General features: G+C 32.0%; 1 protein-coding gene across 1 annotated transcript; it reads left to right on the top strand.

Annotated features, from left to right (window-relative positions):
- Positions 1-10,074: 10,074 nt before the first annotated feature.
- On the top strand, positions 10,075-15,089 carry LOC123916920 (probable magnesium transporter NIPA6). The gene is made up of 9 exons (XM_045968509.1): positions 10,075-10,598; positions 11,577-11,633; positions 11,717-11,807; positions 11,891-12,051; positions 12,144-12,271; positions 12,565-12,702; positions 13,636-13,728; positions 13,822-13,939; positions 14,455-15,089. Exons 1-9 carry the CDS (start codon positions 10,475-10,477, stop codon positions 14,547-14,549), a joined length of 1,005 nt encoding a protein of 334 aa, XP_045824465.1. The 5' UTR covers positions 10,075-10,474; the 3' UTR covers positions 14,550-15,089.
- The last annotated feature ends 2,190 nt before the right edge of the window (positions 15,090-17,279 follow it).

Here is a 17,279-nt window from a genome sequence, read left to right as displayed (position 1 = left end):
CTCGATTCCATGCATTCAAATGACCATGCAGTCATGCAGTCATGCATTTCTGACCTTTAGATTAAAATTTTGGTGGTCCAGAGTTCAAAATGAATGGCTGTGATTAACCTGCAGTCAAATAGTGACTGCAGGGAATCCAAATCCGAAAAAAACATATGCCCCTTTCTTCCTTGTTTTGTTTAGGTCCCCATTTTCACTCAGGAAATAGGTGAACGAATTAAAGGCAAAAGGAAAGAGTGATATAAATGGCATTTCACAAAAAGTTTAGGAGAAAAAATTACTTTGCCACCTGTTAATATTAAATTATCAAGCATAGGTGTCAGACAAAATATGGAGTGCTTGTGTTTATAGTTGAGCTCGTGTAAATAGTAACGTTTGACTCTTGCTAGCTGTCATATTGAATTTTGTTTAGAACATACTAAGAGTGATTAATTATTAAAGGACGAATGGTTTAGAGAATTTGAATTTGATTTTTGGATCGAATTGTTGGATTTAATTTATTATACTGCCGAATTTCATATTATTAAGGCTCACTTCTCCTAGAAATTGGAGATTAACACCAAAAAAGGAACACATAGTTTACTCGTAGAAAGTCTCATAATGATAGTGAATTGATGGAAGGAATGATTTGTCAGTGAAAAATGAAGTCATAATCCGAGTTGGAATTGACCGCGTTGACGCATGAAGAATGTGTACCTGCAAAACACTCTTCCGGTCAAGTTATAAAAATTAGAAATGAGATATACCTAATAAGATTGTAAGTTAATAAATGTAGTATTGAGTTGATGAGTGTGGTATTAGATTTGGGCGGCTTCCATCTTAAAAACTAGAACAAATTTCTTTTGGTCTTTTTTCATCAATCAATTCACTTTTTGGATATAGAAAACAGCAAGCAACACTTTAATTTTTTAATCAATTATATATAGCGTATCTACAATGCTTTTGGTTGGTCTGAAAATTATAACGAACATGTTTAGATTAGAAACTTGAAAAAAGGGGGAAACACAAAACAGATATGAAGTGAAGAGGACATGTGTTTTTGTAGCTGTGTTTGATTGAACATAGAGTCATAGACCAAGCCAAAAGTAGGGGTCCTACTCCTATCAATCTAGTAGTATTATTGATTATTGAAGATTGTAAGAGATCTTGCGATCATATATATTTTGGTCTTGTGTGGAGGAGTATATATGTATGAGTATGATCCTCTTAAATTGGAGTAGTAGTAGTAGTAATTAAGAACGACAAAACATAGATATAAATATCAATCAAAGAGAAATCAAATGAGGTCAATGTTGATGGCTCCCAACTAATACGGATCATGTGGGAGACTTCATTATCACTATAATGTTCGGACATGTCACAATGTTGCCTTTTTGAAATTGGGTTTGCACTTGTTAAAATTGCTATGACACGAGCTTTATGCTCTCATGTTAACCCAGTCCTAGAAACACAAAGATTCAAAGATAAAATGTCCAAAGTGGTTTAATTTAAAATGTTTTTCGTCTCTCCTGTTTCAATGATTGATATTCGATCGCAATGCTCCTGTAACGTTTAAATATGAAATTGCTTGGCTGTCACTCTATAACAGTCTGACTTCAATACTCAAATGGACTCAATACCTTCTCTATAAAAGGTGTCTGCGACAAGATATGCAATTCTTTTGAACAACAAGATATGCAATTCTAATCTTAAAATCTCTTATTTCATATTCTCATATTGACTTAAGCGTCAGAGTGTTTGCAGGTACACCCTATATCAGCTTCAACATTGGCGGTTAATTGGTTGACATTGGCATGTTTTGAATCACTTTAAGTGTGATTTTATTGAAGTTTTAAAGTATATTGATTTTATCAAAATCGCACGGGAATTTTAACATATTTAGAAGATTTTCAACAGAATTGATTTTATATTTAGAATGTAATCTTTGAAGATAAAATTTGTAGTTGTTTTCTATTTGGTTACAAAGAGGGCTTAAACCCCAAAAGAAAATAAAACTACAACGCGAAATTGAAATTCCAACATATCTGCTGACAATAGATGACTAATCTGAGAACACACCTCATAGAATTGAGTTTCTTCAAGGAACGATCACTCTTCAAACGCTAATGCATCAGCACACTGATTACTTTTCCTATAACAATGTTTCACACTCACCTCACCTCCCAATCAAGCTTCAAGAGACTTTGAATCCTTAAAATCAAAGAACCACCCTGCACACTTCTACCTCCCCCACCCTCCAAAGCCTCCACCACAACCAAGGGATCAACATTCCCCTCAAGAGCTCCAAACCCCCAACTTTCTCACAAACTTTAACCCTTCATGAACACTCCAAAACTCAGCCACAAACATGCTACTTCGCCCAACAAACTTCGCAAAACCTCTTATGATCTACGCCCCCCACTTTCTCGAACCACACCTCCACACCTGGAACTTCCATCATTACGATAGGCTGCCTTATCAGAATTTAATTTAACCCACCCTGCCGATGGACATTCTCGAATCCAATTTTTCAAATGGCCCAAAGCCCAAATTTTTAAATTCACTATTTATAAATAAATTAATTAATATTTAAAATATGTGGTGGAGGGCCGGTGGTCAACGCGGCGGTCAACGAAAGACCACCGGCGGCTGGTACGGTGGAGCTCCGCGCGGTCGCTGCGGCGGGCAGTGGTTTTTCCGGTGACCCGCGGCGGACCTCCGGCGGTTGGTGCGGTTGCCGACGGTCGGTGCTCCGACAGTCGACAGCCACCAACCACCACCCTTTACTATTTAATATTTTAATAGATAATAAATTACAAAAATTAAAAAAAAAACTGATTTTTTAATGTTTTTATATTTTACAAAAATCAGTATTTTCTTTTAATTTTTTTTTCCTATAAGCTTTTAGTGTTATCTTTTTTTCTATAAAGCTGTATTTTTTTAAAAAAAAAAATCAGTAATTATTTTTTAAATTTTTATTTTAAGTTTTAAAAAAAACTGAGTTTTTAATGTTTTTATTTTTTAAATAAATATCAGTATTTTAGTACATAGAATAAAGTTTTTTATTTCAAGAAAATATAATTTATTTTAAAAATTATTCTTTTTAATATGAAAAGTAATAAAATTTAAAATTGAATTTAAGAAATATCCGGTTTTAAATCAAATTTAATAAGTAGCCAATTTAAAATCCAATTTATAATTTTAACTAATTATATAACCATAACTAAATTTTAAAACTAGTTTAGTAACTGGTTTTAAATAAAAAATGGATTTGGTTTTGGATCCTAATCCAAATAAATGGTTTATAAATGGATATGATTTGGTTTTGGAGAAAAACCGACCATGAACACCCCTAATAGTTATGCGTATGTTTCAACACGACACACACAGAATTGCTAGGCCTAGCAAAGGAAGCATCATATTGTTCTTTATTTCTCCAAAACCATAACATATGACAAGCAACAGCCCATATAGCATTCCAATCGACCCTATTATATTTTTGGCTTAAATGCAGTTTTGGCCCCTCAAGTTTCACAATTGCTTGATTTTGGCCCCCCACATTTCAATTGCTTGATTTTAACCCTCTAAGTTTCACAATTGCTTGATTTTAGCCCTCCAAGTTTCAATTGCTCGATTTTGGCCCCCCAAGTTTACCCCCTTTTGCATTTGCTAGTCCCCCGTTGACTTTTTTGACTATAAATTGCTATTGTGACATTTTAAAAAAATTAAAAATATGTTTTAATTAAAAAATAATAATATTTGCTTTTATAAAAATGTATTAAAAATTGTTTTTTTAATAAAAAGTTTAATAATAATTTTTTATTTAAAAAAAAGTTTACAAAGTTTTTAAAAAATAATTCATAAAATGTTTTTTTTTACTTTTTTATATAACAAAATTATTTTACAAACTACATATAATAAAAAAAATATTTTATAATTTAGTTTTTAAAAAACAATTCGTAATTTATTTATTTATTTTTAAATACTTATTTAATTTTAAAATGCCACATAATCAATTTTTAATTAAAATATTCAACGGGGGGCTAGCAAATGCAAAATGGGGTAAACTTGGGGGGCCAAAATCGAGCAATTGAAACTTAGAGGGCTAAAATCAAGCAATTGTGAAACTTAGGGGGGTTAAAATCAAGCAATTAAAATGTGGGGGACCAAAATCAAGCAATTGTGAAACTTGGGGGGCCAAAACTGCATTTAAGCCTATTTTTTTCCATATAATTGTTCATAATGTATTTATCCAATGAGCTAAATCACTAGTAAAGAAATCATTTCTTGTACTCTCCTTAACCATGTTTAACCAAAGGGGCCTGTTTATAGGGCAATCTTTCAAAGCGTAAATAACATCCTCAATAGTACTTCAAGAATAATCACACATTGCACTACCAAAATTAACACAATTCTCTTTTCACTCACAAGTACGCAAAACGAGATATGTAAAAAATATTAAAAAAATCAAAAAAATATTTGTTGTATTTTTGTCAAATAAATGTATTTACATAACATTTTCCTTTTTCTAATAATTTGTCAATAGTCTATTATGTCGAAGTAATCAAGTAAATGTTCTCAGATGGGATGAATAGTTCAACTAATTGAACTAGTTGAGTTAATGCTTAAAAGAGTTGGAGGTCTAGAATTCAAGTTCTACGAGATGTAAAAAAAACTAACATTTAAACTCAGTATAATTTGTTTAAAGAGGTCTAAATCTTATCAATTGAATAAATCTATCTATATTATTAGTATTGTGAACCTTCTATCTCCTAAGAGAAAAACTTCGCTTGGAAGATAAATGTTGTGCTAGTAGTCATTAGGCTTTGTCTAACATGCACCACTTGATTAAGTGGTGCATGGTGCACAAGTCTTTGATATTTTTATAACGAATACGAATTTTACAAAATCCACCGTTGGATGGAAAGTTTATAACATTTAGATCATACATAAATTTTTTAAATTTTTTTGAAAATAATTTGATAAGATATCGAGACTCATCAAGTTTAACGGTATTCAATAAAAATTCATAAACCGTTAATTTTGATGGATCTCAATAACATATTAAATGATTTTTAATTTTTTTAAAAAAAATTATGGATGATCTATACGATATAAACTTTCAATCCAACGGTAGATTTTGTAAAATTCGTATTCATTATAGTGTTTTTGATGACTTGTGCATGGTCCACAACTTGGTAGACTTGTGCACATTAGACTTTGCCGTAGTCATTATGGTACTTTTCTTTGGGTGAAAAAGACTGGTTATGGTACTTTTAATTGGACAACGGTTGAGGACTGAGGATGCTTCTTTCTTCCCTTAAGTTTGCGTATTAGGGACGGTGCTTTGGAAATTTTGGAGTATAGCTTGCTTTGATTTCTCTGTCTGATTTGAATAAACCTTTCACATAATTTCTAAAGTTCACGTTCTCTTTAACTTATATCCAAAAAAATTAATAAAAAATTAATAATTTTAAAAATTATACAATCAATTGTTATAAAAAAAAAATTTATACAATAAAGCCACTTTAGACATTGTTGACAATATATTATGACTAACAATATAAATATATTGAGACTAAAATAACAATTTTTTAAAATATTTCAATGATTAAATATAATTCACGTTGGCAGAACCCTTCAATGAAGAAGGGATGCATCTGTAATATTGATGCGTCATTTTCATCTCAACGCAATTGGACAGGGATTAAAATTTGTATTTGTGACGAAGAAGATTGTTTCATTTGCAAAGACTATATGAGGATATCACCACTTTGCATGTGAATGTTAGTGAAACTTTGAGATTATTCGATGCACTCAATGTGAGAGAATTTCCGAAATATTTTTTTGGAATGTTGCAATCAGTGTTTTAAAAATCGGACAGGTCATCGAACCGAAAAGGGTGTATACACCGTTTTTTGTAACGTAAACATAATTATCCATTGTTACTTTAAGACCTGGATAAAAGTCCTTCTAACTGCAGAATCCGATAAGAATCCTTTTTTGAAGTGTTCTTTCAAGTCTCGGGATTTATGATGTACTTCATGCGTCTTTAAGAACAAAATCATTGTTCCTTTTAGTATTAGAATCACATCCAACAACTTTTAACAACAAATTGTCTCACGACAATATAAAACAAAAAGATACTCAAGTGAGTATTGAAAACTGAAAAGAAAGAAAAATAAAGAAGATGAAAAATGAATGCATAATTGCAAAAGAAAAAAAAAAAAAGAGGAAAATAAAGCAAGAACAAATCGATATTAAACTACATGAAATGTAAAGGGTGGTTGGAATTCATTCCTATGCACTCCTTGAACCTGTTTGTTCCGTGGCGTGGGCATTGCAGAGTTTTTAGAAAATCAGATTCAACCTTTGTACATAGAAATTACAACTAATTATAGAAATTAGAAAATAACTTTCTACATCTTAGATTTTGACAAATGTCTTATATTTAATAACTTCCTATATCTAAGATTGACACATGTCCTTTTGAATAACTTCCGATAACTTCTCCGTATGAGTTGTTTGCTCGATCGAAGAACCATGTCAATATTCGACTCTTTGAATGACTTCTTTCGTTGTCTTAAAACATATGTCACTTCTTGTTGAAAATGAAGTCTTCGACAGCAAAATAGTTTAGTCGAATTCCACTTAATATGGCTAACTTCGACAAAACACGTTCCATGCCTAGTCGAAGAAATGAATTTTTATTCTATTCAAATTATAACACCAAGTCGAAATGAATATTATCAATATTATAATTTTTTTGGTGTCAACAGAGGCCCCAAAAATATTGTTTCTCGAAGAAAGTGAGAGGAATAACATTTTTAATCATGTAAAACATGGCCAAATTTTAGAGAAGATGATTCGGACTTCATCATCACATTTTTTTTATGTCGAAAGAAACATGGTAATACTTTACCAATGTTTTGGTCAAAACCTTAATAAAATGCTTGGTCGAAAACATCATTCTTAGAATGAGATAAACAATATGAAAATTCGACCTGATTTACAATATCTCTCGACCCTGTTTGGCCAATATTTCGATTATCTTTTCATACTTGATAAGATCAACAAAATTTGGATCACTTTACCAATTTTAAAAACAACTTTCATCTTAACATCATGCATGCAAAATATTACATCAAAATTTAATTTGAACATTCAAGATATTGGTTTCTCAAAAATCATGGTGTAAAATAACCATTTTTACTACGGTTTCAAAAACCGTTTCCCATAGCCATAATTTGATTACAATTTACCCAAAAATATCAATATTGTCAAAAACATTGTTTGGCTTAGAGATTAAATTATCATTTTCAAACGCATAAAGCATTAATCAACCCTAAACCTGAAACTCCACGCTCATAGCACCAATTTGTTTACACCGATTTTTGGTAACGTAAACATAATTATCCATCGTTACTTTAAGACCTGGATAAAAGTCCTTCTAACTGCAGGATCCGATAAGAATCATTTTTTGAAGTGTTCGTTCAAGTCTCGGGATTTATGATGTACTTCATGCGTCTTTAAGAACAAAATCATTGTTCCTTTTAGTGTTAGAATCGCATCCAACAACTTTTAACAACAAATTGTCTCGTGACAACATAAAACAAAAAGATACTCAAGTGAGTATTGAAAACTGAAAAGAAAGAAAAATAAAGAAGATGAAAATGAATGCATAATTGCAAAAGAAAAAAAAAAGGAAAATAAAGCAAGAACAAATCGATATTAAATTGCATGAAATATAAAGGGTGGTTGGAATCCATTCCTATGCGCTCCTTGAACCCGTTTGCTCCGTGGCGTGGGCATTGCAGAGTTTTTAGAAAATAAGGTTCAACCTTTGTACATAGAAATTACAACTATTTATAGAAATTAGAAAATAACTTCATACATCTTAGATTTTGACAAGTGTCTTATATTTAATAACTTCCTATATTTAAGATTGACACATGTCCCTTTGAATAACTTCCGATAACTTTTTCGTATTTATTGATGAATATGAAAAAACGGCACAAATATTTAAGGCTACAAATTTTGTCACAAATGTATACTAATAACAATTTTATAAGTTTCGATAGTATGAGTTTGTCTTCATCTAGATTGATAATAATAATAATAATAATAATAATAATAATAATAATAATAATAATAATAATAATAAGAACAACTCCATTTTTAAACATCTTTTATCGGCATAAATGGAGCTAGAAAGTAGAAGAAAATATAGGTTTACTTTTTAAAGAGCATATGAATGAAACATAATCAAAAGTTAAGATTTTTTAAAGTAGTGGGTGAAGGCAAATGCCGGAGTAGTATTTCGTTATAGGTAAATGTTAACGAGTGTTTTTGGGGTATTTTTTAAAACTTTAAATAGTAAGTTTTTTTTTATAGAATTTTTATTGGAATGTGTAAAGTCAACAAATTGAAAATTGTAGTGTTTAATTTTTTGAATAATTTTTTTTAAATTGAATGCTCAAACCCTTTGTTATAATATGGATAATTTGGTAATTATGATTTAAATGTTTGATTCCATCACATGCACTCCAAATTAGAGGGGAACAAAATTGAGAGAATGTGACAAAATGTGAGATAAAATCGATGCCATCATATACCACTCCATTTCATTTTTTTTTAAAATCCAACCAATGAAACCACATTCCATACCAATATAAGGAGAATTGGATTTCATAACTTTGTCTTTGTTTTTTTAATAAAATATAAATTTTAACTTTGACGAATACATAAGATTTCATGTTATTAAAATTAACTGCAATCAACCCTTTTTTTTCAAATCGGTCAAAATATGCATAAGAGACTAGTAAATACCAAAGAAGATAAACTTAAGACATCAAATTGTTCATTTTAAGGGGGTGTATTGGATTAAAATTTTGAAAGACAATTTTGATAAAAAAAAGTCTTGAAGATTTTAAAAGATTTTGTAAGATTTATTATCTTTGTGAGATTTGAAAAAGGTCTTTTTTAAAAGACTTTTTAAAAGTTTTTTTAGGATTTCAAGGTATTTTATGAATTTCACAATATTTCAAAATTGTAGATCCAAACACTGACTGAATAACAAAAGGGGTCAAAGGGTTCTCAAATTTATGAACATAAGCTCCAAAGGGTTCTCTAAAATCAAAATTTTGCACAATCCTAATACTTCATCCCGGTCCTTAATATAAGAAAAAAAAAACTAACTTTTTAGATTCATTTAGAATGATTGATGTATTTGGACTGAAATATATGTTAATAGTTAATACATTCAAGGACTAGAAAACAAACTCTTTATTATATTAAGGACTACATGACAATAGTCCCAAATTCAAAAGTGAAAAATGAGATATCAGGATAATTAACATACACATTTCTACTCATCCTAACTCTCAGATCCGTCGGTTTATCTTCTTCCAAACCAGGTAATCAAATTGAAGAAACGCAAAAAAACAGAAAAAACAAGGGAGAAACGATGGAAGAAAACAAGAATGAAACATGATGAAGAAGCAGAATCAAAATAGCAATTTCTAAAAACCACTTCGATTCCATATGAGTAAATACAAAAAAAAAAAAAAAAAACTGATAGAGGGAAGGAGAGATAAAGAAAAATGATCAACGTGATGATGATAGGTGATGGATGATGCATAAAAAAAAATTGAAAAAAGTCTCATGAAATCTCATGAATTTTGGTGAGATTGTTGAATGCATCTGTTTTTTGTATTTTCAATTAAAAAGTCTCACAAAATCCATTTCAGGTAAGAATCCATTAAAATATGTAGACTTTTGAATACCAACAAAACATTTTAGAAGTTATGAAAAATTTCAATTGAATACCAGTAAATTTCAATTCCCTAAAAAAAAGACTATAAATCGAATCATTATAAAATTTAAGGATTTAATTGATATGTGCTGATGGTGTAAAATAATTTGACAGTGTCACTCAATACCAATCATGTTTTTCGCCACATCACCCCACTCTCTTGACATGACGTGACAAAATGATGGTTATTTATTGGACGATCGTGTAAAACTATTTGACACCATCAATGCATATCAATTAAACTCAAAACTATTTTAAGCTACTATGTTTGGTTTAGAGATGAGAGGTTTGGGTGGTACGTAGGTCCTGGGTTCGATCACAAGCTCATTGTAAAAAAAAAAAAAAAAGTTCATTTCATCATCATCTCATCATATAGATAAGCATGGAGGCGCAAACGAGGGCGGATCTTTCGCAAAGCAGAGTATCAACCCCGGGGGCATCCGCGGAAACTTCTGAAAAGCAAAGGACTATTTTATTTAATTAGTTAATTAATAAATACTAAAAATAGAATAAAGTGTTTTTGCTTTGCATCATCATCGTCTAGATTCTGAGTCAATGAATCGCTCTCTGTTGCTGACATTCTCTGTCATCACTGACTCAATCATCCATTGACGAATTTCGGTTACTTTTATAGCGGGAAAAGGAAAACGGATCAAGTAGATTCAAAATTTGACTACAGTGATGGGAGTTTCAGAGAATTTCAAAGGCTTGATACTTGCAGTGTGTTCTAGTGGATTCATCGGTGCTAGCTTCATCTTGAAGAAGAAAGGTCTTAAACGTGCTGCTTCACGCGGTACTCGTGCAGGTTCACTTCCTTTTTCATCTTTTTTCAATTCTAGATCGGATCAAACATACTCTTGCTGTTGCACCTACTTTTCATGTGATTTATAACTGGTGGCAGAAATTGATTTTGATTTAATTGATTTTAGTTGAAAGTAAGTTTAAGGGAAAATGATTTATGTTTTGATATGTTCAAGTGAAACTGAGTTGAACAATAAATTTGAGTGTAAAAATTATGTTTGAAATTGAATCATGGTTTTAAACTGCAATTGCGGTGATTGCAACGAGCATTGCGGTGGAACTGGTATTTAATTTTCACAAACTATACTAAGTGCCACCATTGTGGCACTAAACTATTTACCCACCATAGTAGAGTCTCGTTTTCCTCTAAAAATACTGATTGATAGGTGTTGAAGTACAAAGTTGAGAGACGGTTAAAAGTAAGATTTTGGGAAAATGCACCCAGAGGTCTTTAAGTTTTACTATTGTAACATATAAGTATTTTTAAGTAACAATCAGGTCCTTTCAAGTTTGTAATTTGGAACACCCATAACTAAAAACTTAAAGATCTATCCCTTACAAGGACCTCTGGATGCATTTTGCCTAAGTTTTTTTTTTTTTTTTTGTTCTAAAGTATTTTGGGATTTGGGGTTATGAAATTTTAAATTTTAGTGAGAAGATTTAAATGAACATGTCTGAAATCGTTTGATGCGCTTACATTGCGGCTGTACATGTGATTAGAGATCATACCACATCAGCAATATTGCAAATGCAGACTGCAATTTGAAACCATAGTTTGGATTCAAATACTATAAAAATAAGAGTTATAACGTCAAGTCAGAATCTATTCTAGTGACAAAGTCAATTCTGATTGAGAAGCCCCAAACATACCAAAATCAATTTTAAATTATCATAATTATTGTTGGCTCTCCAAAAAGTGAATCTAAACATGTATTTTTTCATTTTTGAGTAATGTTTTTGCTGTATGTTTTGAAATTTGCAGGGGTTGGTGGTTATACTTATCTACTAGAGCCACTTTGGTGGGTTGGCATGGTAACAAGTTAGTATAGCAATGCACTTTCTCTCTCAGGTATTTCATTTTTGAAATGAAACTCACATGGATCTTAAACTATTTGCTTACAGTGATTACTGGGGAAGCTGCAAACTTTGTGGCTTATATTTATGCTCCGGCAGTTCTGGTTACTCCTCTTGGTGCACTTAGCATCATTGTTAGGTACTTGTGATTTTATAAATTTTTTTTTTGAATATTGTGATTTTGTAGCAGACCTCAACTAACTTGTCCGGTATATATTGTAGTTCTGTTTTGGCCCACTTTTTGTTAAAGGAACGACTTAACAAAATGGGGGTGTTGGGATGCATATCCTGCATTGTGGGATCAATTGTTATTGTCATCCATGCACCACAAGAGCACACTCCAAATTCTGTCCAAGAAATATGGGAATTGGCCACTCAACCAGGTTCGACTATATCTTTCATTTTTTTATTACTCTTAAATTAAATTATTTCTCAGTCTTTAATTGATGTTCTCTATTGTTTTCCTTTTCAACAGTATTTATGCTTTATGCGGTCGCAACAGTTTCAGTAGTTATGGCCTTGATTTTGAATTTTGAACCTCGATATGGACAAACAAACATGCTTGTCTACTTGGGAATCTGTTCATTAATGGGCTCACTTACGGTAATTATGACCGTAATAATCATGTAGAAGGAAGTCTAATATCATTGTTGTCAGTTATTGATTGCGGAAAATAGAAGCTTGTTCAAATTTCTTTATGCTACAGTGCTATAGTATTGCTTGCTATAGCCACTATTTGACAATACTTTGTACTAAATAGCATATCACAGAACAATAATGATTTGTTCAAGTTCCACTACATTACAACTCTATTGACAACATTGTCTCGTGTTGAAATTCAGTGCATGCACTAACTGTTTTTTAGTCTGCTCATCAATTATTTTATAACTGTTCAGGTTGTGAGCATAAAGGCCATTGGAATTGCAATCAAGCTTACACTTGATGGAATAAGTCAGATAGGTTATCCTCAGACTTGGTTTTTTGTTACAGTGGCCATAATATGTGTCATTACACAGTTGAATTATCTTAACAAGGTGAGTGCAAAATTTTGAAATTAAGCTGGTGCAGCTTATAATGAAACTATAAACCATTTGCTTATTTAATGTAATATGGAAGCAAATTTTGCAATTTGGCCTTGCTTTTGATGCATGGTTTATGGTTTCTTACAGTAGTATGGTTCCACGAGGCAAAGCCTCTTCTGTTTTTTAGTTGCTTTGTAAGAGGAAAACTTATGAAAGTGCAGTCACAGGCTGCTCTTCTAGTTTTAACATCAGTAGCAGAAGAGCTGGCCTCTTTAAATTAGGTTAGTCAAGAATCAACGTAAAACTCTGTTGTCTATAGAGCAATGGCTTGCAAGTGAGAAGTGATTCCCCTCAATCGTTTATTCATATAACTATAAAAAGCTAGTCATGATTTTCGTTTTGGAGCATTCTGAAGTTTTGATATCTATAGTGCTGGAAAAATAATGAAGTTTTGAATTGGCTACAGATCATGAAATTATGAAATGACCTATTGCATTAATACATAGAAGCTTACAATGCAAACTTGCGAACTGCACTTGATAGGAATCCAGGGCAACATTGAGAAAATTGATAGGCACGTAACCAACAAATACACTGGGAGAGTTTTCCCTCTTATATGGGTCCATGGATTTGACTCAGATTAATCAAGGTCCAACGTGACTTTTGGAAACCGAGGGGATAAAGAAAGAGGTTCTATTATTTTGATAATAAGTTGCAAGTAGACAAACACAGTTGCATTCAGTAATGTTTCGTCAACTGATCTATATGAATTCCCGCGGACATCAGTTTTCTTACTGTCCATCTATTTTTATCGATAACTTGATAGAGACTTAAATCATGGCTTGGGCCAAGGCCCAAGCCATGATTTAAGTCTCTATCATAACTCCTTATTCTTTTAATCAATCTTGAGCTTAGTTTATTTAACTCTATTCAACTTTGTTTCAGGCCCTGGATACATTCAATGCAACAATTGTTTCTCCTGTATATTATGTGATGTTCACAACTCTTACAATTATTGCCAGTGCAATAATGTTTAAGGTATGATGGTGGGGTGATGTATCAAACTTTTCATTTGTTAAAAACTGGAATTTTAAAAGCTTGGCTGTTTTCTTTCATTGATTTCCCTTCCAGGATTGGTCTGGTCAGGATATCAGCAGCATAGCCTCGGAGATATGTGGATTTATCACCGTTCTGACAGGAACAATAATTTTGCATGGGACTAAAGAACAAGAGGAATCTACTAGGAAAGGTATAGAATAACATGTTACTTTTATTTCAATAAGTTTCAACGTGTTTGTCTATGCTTTAATAGACCATATGTTAGGACTTAAGCACATGAGGAGAGCTCAACCCAAAAATTTAGTCCAATAGGTAGGAGAGCCTCAAGGCTTAAGTACCATGTTGAACAGTTTTATCTCCTCGATGTGGGACTCCTATCATTGTCACACCCTTTAAGAGCTGACGTCCACAAATGCTTTCACTCTATCGGCACTGACCCGATGGTAGCCCTTTCCTTTTTGGCACTCACCTATCAGTATAGGTAGCCCTTTCCATGGCCGAACTCTCAATCAAAGCACCGATTGTTAAGAATTAAGCACATAAGGAGAGCCCAACCCAAAAAACTTGTTCAATAGGTGGGAGAGTACCACATTAAAGTTTTTATCTACTTGATGTGAGACTCCTAACACCATCTCACCAACCAAACTGATTTCTCTATAACAATTGAACCTCATGAAGTGACGGTATGCTCTCTATTTGGTGCAGGGACCTTGACATGGTTTATGAGTGAAGATTCTGCAAAATGCGTTGAGGATGAACACCTGATTGTTATAAATGGTTCGGATTATCTTGAAAATTGACGTTTCCTTTTGGGGTTGATGTTAGAGAACATATTCTATCAGCAACAATACAATGAAACGTGCATGTCCATGGTCATGATGTGGTGCATTTTTGAAGTGGGGATTCCTTGTCTTTGATGCTATAGATTGAATTCAAGTACTCCATGGTACTATAGTTTTCTGAACATTTCTTTGCAGGCTGTTCTAATGTAACTATTATTCTTTGGAGTCATCTCAAAGCACGGGTGACCCGCAAAGTCGGATTCGACGGCTGAATCATTTTCCAACTGAACTGGGGTTTGGGGCTGCATTGCAGTCTCATTGCAACCATTGAGATTTTTGGACTGATCTTGTTGTATGTTGTATTGTTCAGGGTAGTCAAATGTAATTTTTTTTTTTTTTTATCTCAACGCCAGTTTAATTTGGTTCGATGTCAGTTCTATTTTAATATTTCTGTAAAAAGTGAGCAATTGTTTGTATGATTCAATCTCCCTATATTTTCTCATTTAAGAATTAGATATTTTATTCATTTCTTTTATTAGATGTAATAATCATATTGAATTTTTTTTTTTTTTTACTAAAATTAAATTGATTCTTTGTCTCCCATATGTTGAAGATGATATTCTTCTGATATTCTGCAATGGGTCAGTTCTTTGGATATTGTTCTGTCACCTATCTTTTAGAATTTGTGTTAAGACTCGGATACTCAAGAACGTTAGCCAATAAAGATAAAGATGACCTAATGGTGATTATGGTTGACATTGATTTGTACACAGTGGTGAGATGCGCACTAATCACAAAGCACACAACAATTAATAGGACAATAAACTTGTTTAATTTTAAGGTCATGTATCCGAACAAATTTAAAAGTAAAATCATAAACTAAACCAATCCAAATTAAAATCGCAAAAAAACGCATTTAGTTTAAACCGTGCAGATGATTTTTCTTCTAAACTGCGATTTGGTTTGGTTTGCGGTTTTCATTTTAGATAACCGAACCAAACCAAACTACCGTAATACTTAATTTAACTCTATCAACTAGTAACAATTAATCTATGAAGTTTTCTCTCTCGACCCCCCGCATTTCTTTTCTACTCCCTGAATTTTCATTTTTGCCCTTGGGGGTACTGCGGTTTATACGAACCGAATTTTTTTGTCATGCTAAAAAATTTCGGTTAATATAAACCGAAATATTGTGTTCCAAATTTTTTTCTAGATTTCCTGCATAAATTCTGCATGAGACCCTCAACTTCCACAATTTATTTGAAATATTAAACAATGTCCAATTTGAGTAAACGGCCACTCGTTGAAAAGCTTAGAGTGTCAAGAATACAAATATAATTTTTGTTTTGAGGGTTAACTATCCAATTGGTTCAGTTTGACCAAATAATGGGTACTGGTACAGAAATAGAGCATAAACTTTTCTCAAACTTGTAGGAAGATTTTTTCATACTATACTTAATGAAATTTAACAATTCCGGTGTCAATCCTGTAGTAAATTTTGTCTTCTTTACACTCGATTAAAAATAATTAGCATACGACTTATATTAAGAGAGCTATGATAAATTTACCACATGTATCTCTATAATATTTTGCAGAAACGTTTCTCAAATTTGTAGGTAGATTTTCTCATACTATACTTAATGAAATTTAACAATTCCGGTGTCACTATTGTATTAAATTTTGTCTTCTTTACACTAGATTAAAAATCATTAACATACGACTTATATTCATAGAGATATGCTAAATTTACCACAGGTGGCTCTACACAAATTTTCATATAAATCTTTCTTCTTTTTGGGGGGTAAATTTATGTTATTTCGGTTTATATAAACCGAATTTTTTTTCCATGTTTAAAAATTTCGGTTCGTCGAAACCGAAATAAGTTGGCCAAATTTTTTCAAACCGCGAGGGGCAAAATGGAATTTTTTGGGGGTATAAAAGAAAGGCAGGGGGTCGGGAGAGAAAACTTCTTAATCTATTACTTAGTCCAACTTAGCAAGCCCAACCCAATTTAAGTCCATAAAACAATAGGCTGTCAAAACATATCATTTAACGTGACCCATAACTATACTGTTGGTATTAAAAATAAGTCCTTATATATATATATATATGCAATTTATGTATATGCATATTATATCATGTAAACAATAAAATAAATTAAAATTTTCTAATGTTATTTTGTAACAAATTGGTAATATCGTCATATTTTTTATATCGTAACAAACCGCACAAACCAAACAAACCCTAACCGCATTGGTTTGGTTTGGTTTGGATGACTTTTTTAAAATCAACCGAACTAAACCGAATCGCATGCAATTTTATCTCGCGGTTATGATGACTTTTATGCTCAAAACCGAACCAAACCGCACCGCGAGCACCCATATTTTTTTTGCAATGGAAGTTGCTGCCTCTCCGTCTCATACTCTCATTTTATAAATTAAAAAAAAAAAAATCACACTTATTAAGAAAAGTAAAATATTATGATAATTTGAAGTATGGTTTTTTTTTTTTATAAAATAAGGAATATAAAAAAACTAAGGACCGACTACAGAGGAACTTGCTCCCCTTAAGTCTTTATCAAGAAACAAATTAATACTAGGACTAATAACATCTAACATAGCAGGGAAAAATCCGCTTGATGACCCCTTAAAGCAAGAGCATCACAAGTGTTTGCTTCACGATGAATGTGATTTATACGAATAGTCGACCTTGAGAGGTTGATAAGGTATTTGATCTCCTGGAGTAGAG

Source organism: Trifolium pratense, linkage group LG3 (genome assembly GCF_020283565.1).
Source record: "Trifolium pratense cultivar HEN17-A07 linkage group LG3, ARS_RC_1.1, whole genome shotgun sequence".
NCBI lineage: Eukaryota > Viridiplantae > Streptophyta > Magnoliopsida > Fabales > Fabaceae > Trifolium > Trifolium pratense.
The sequence above is the reverse complement of the archived record's forward strand: the minus strand, read 5'-3'. Positions and strand labels throughout refer to the sequence as shown.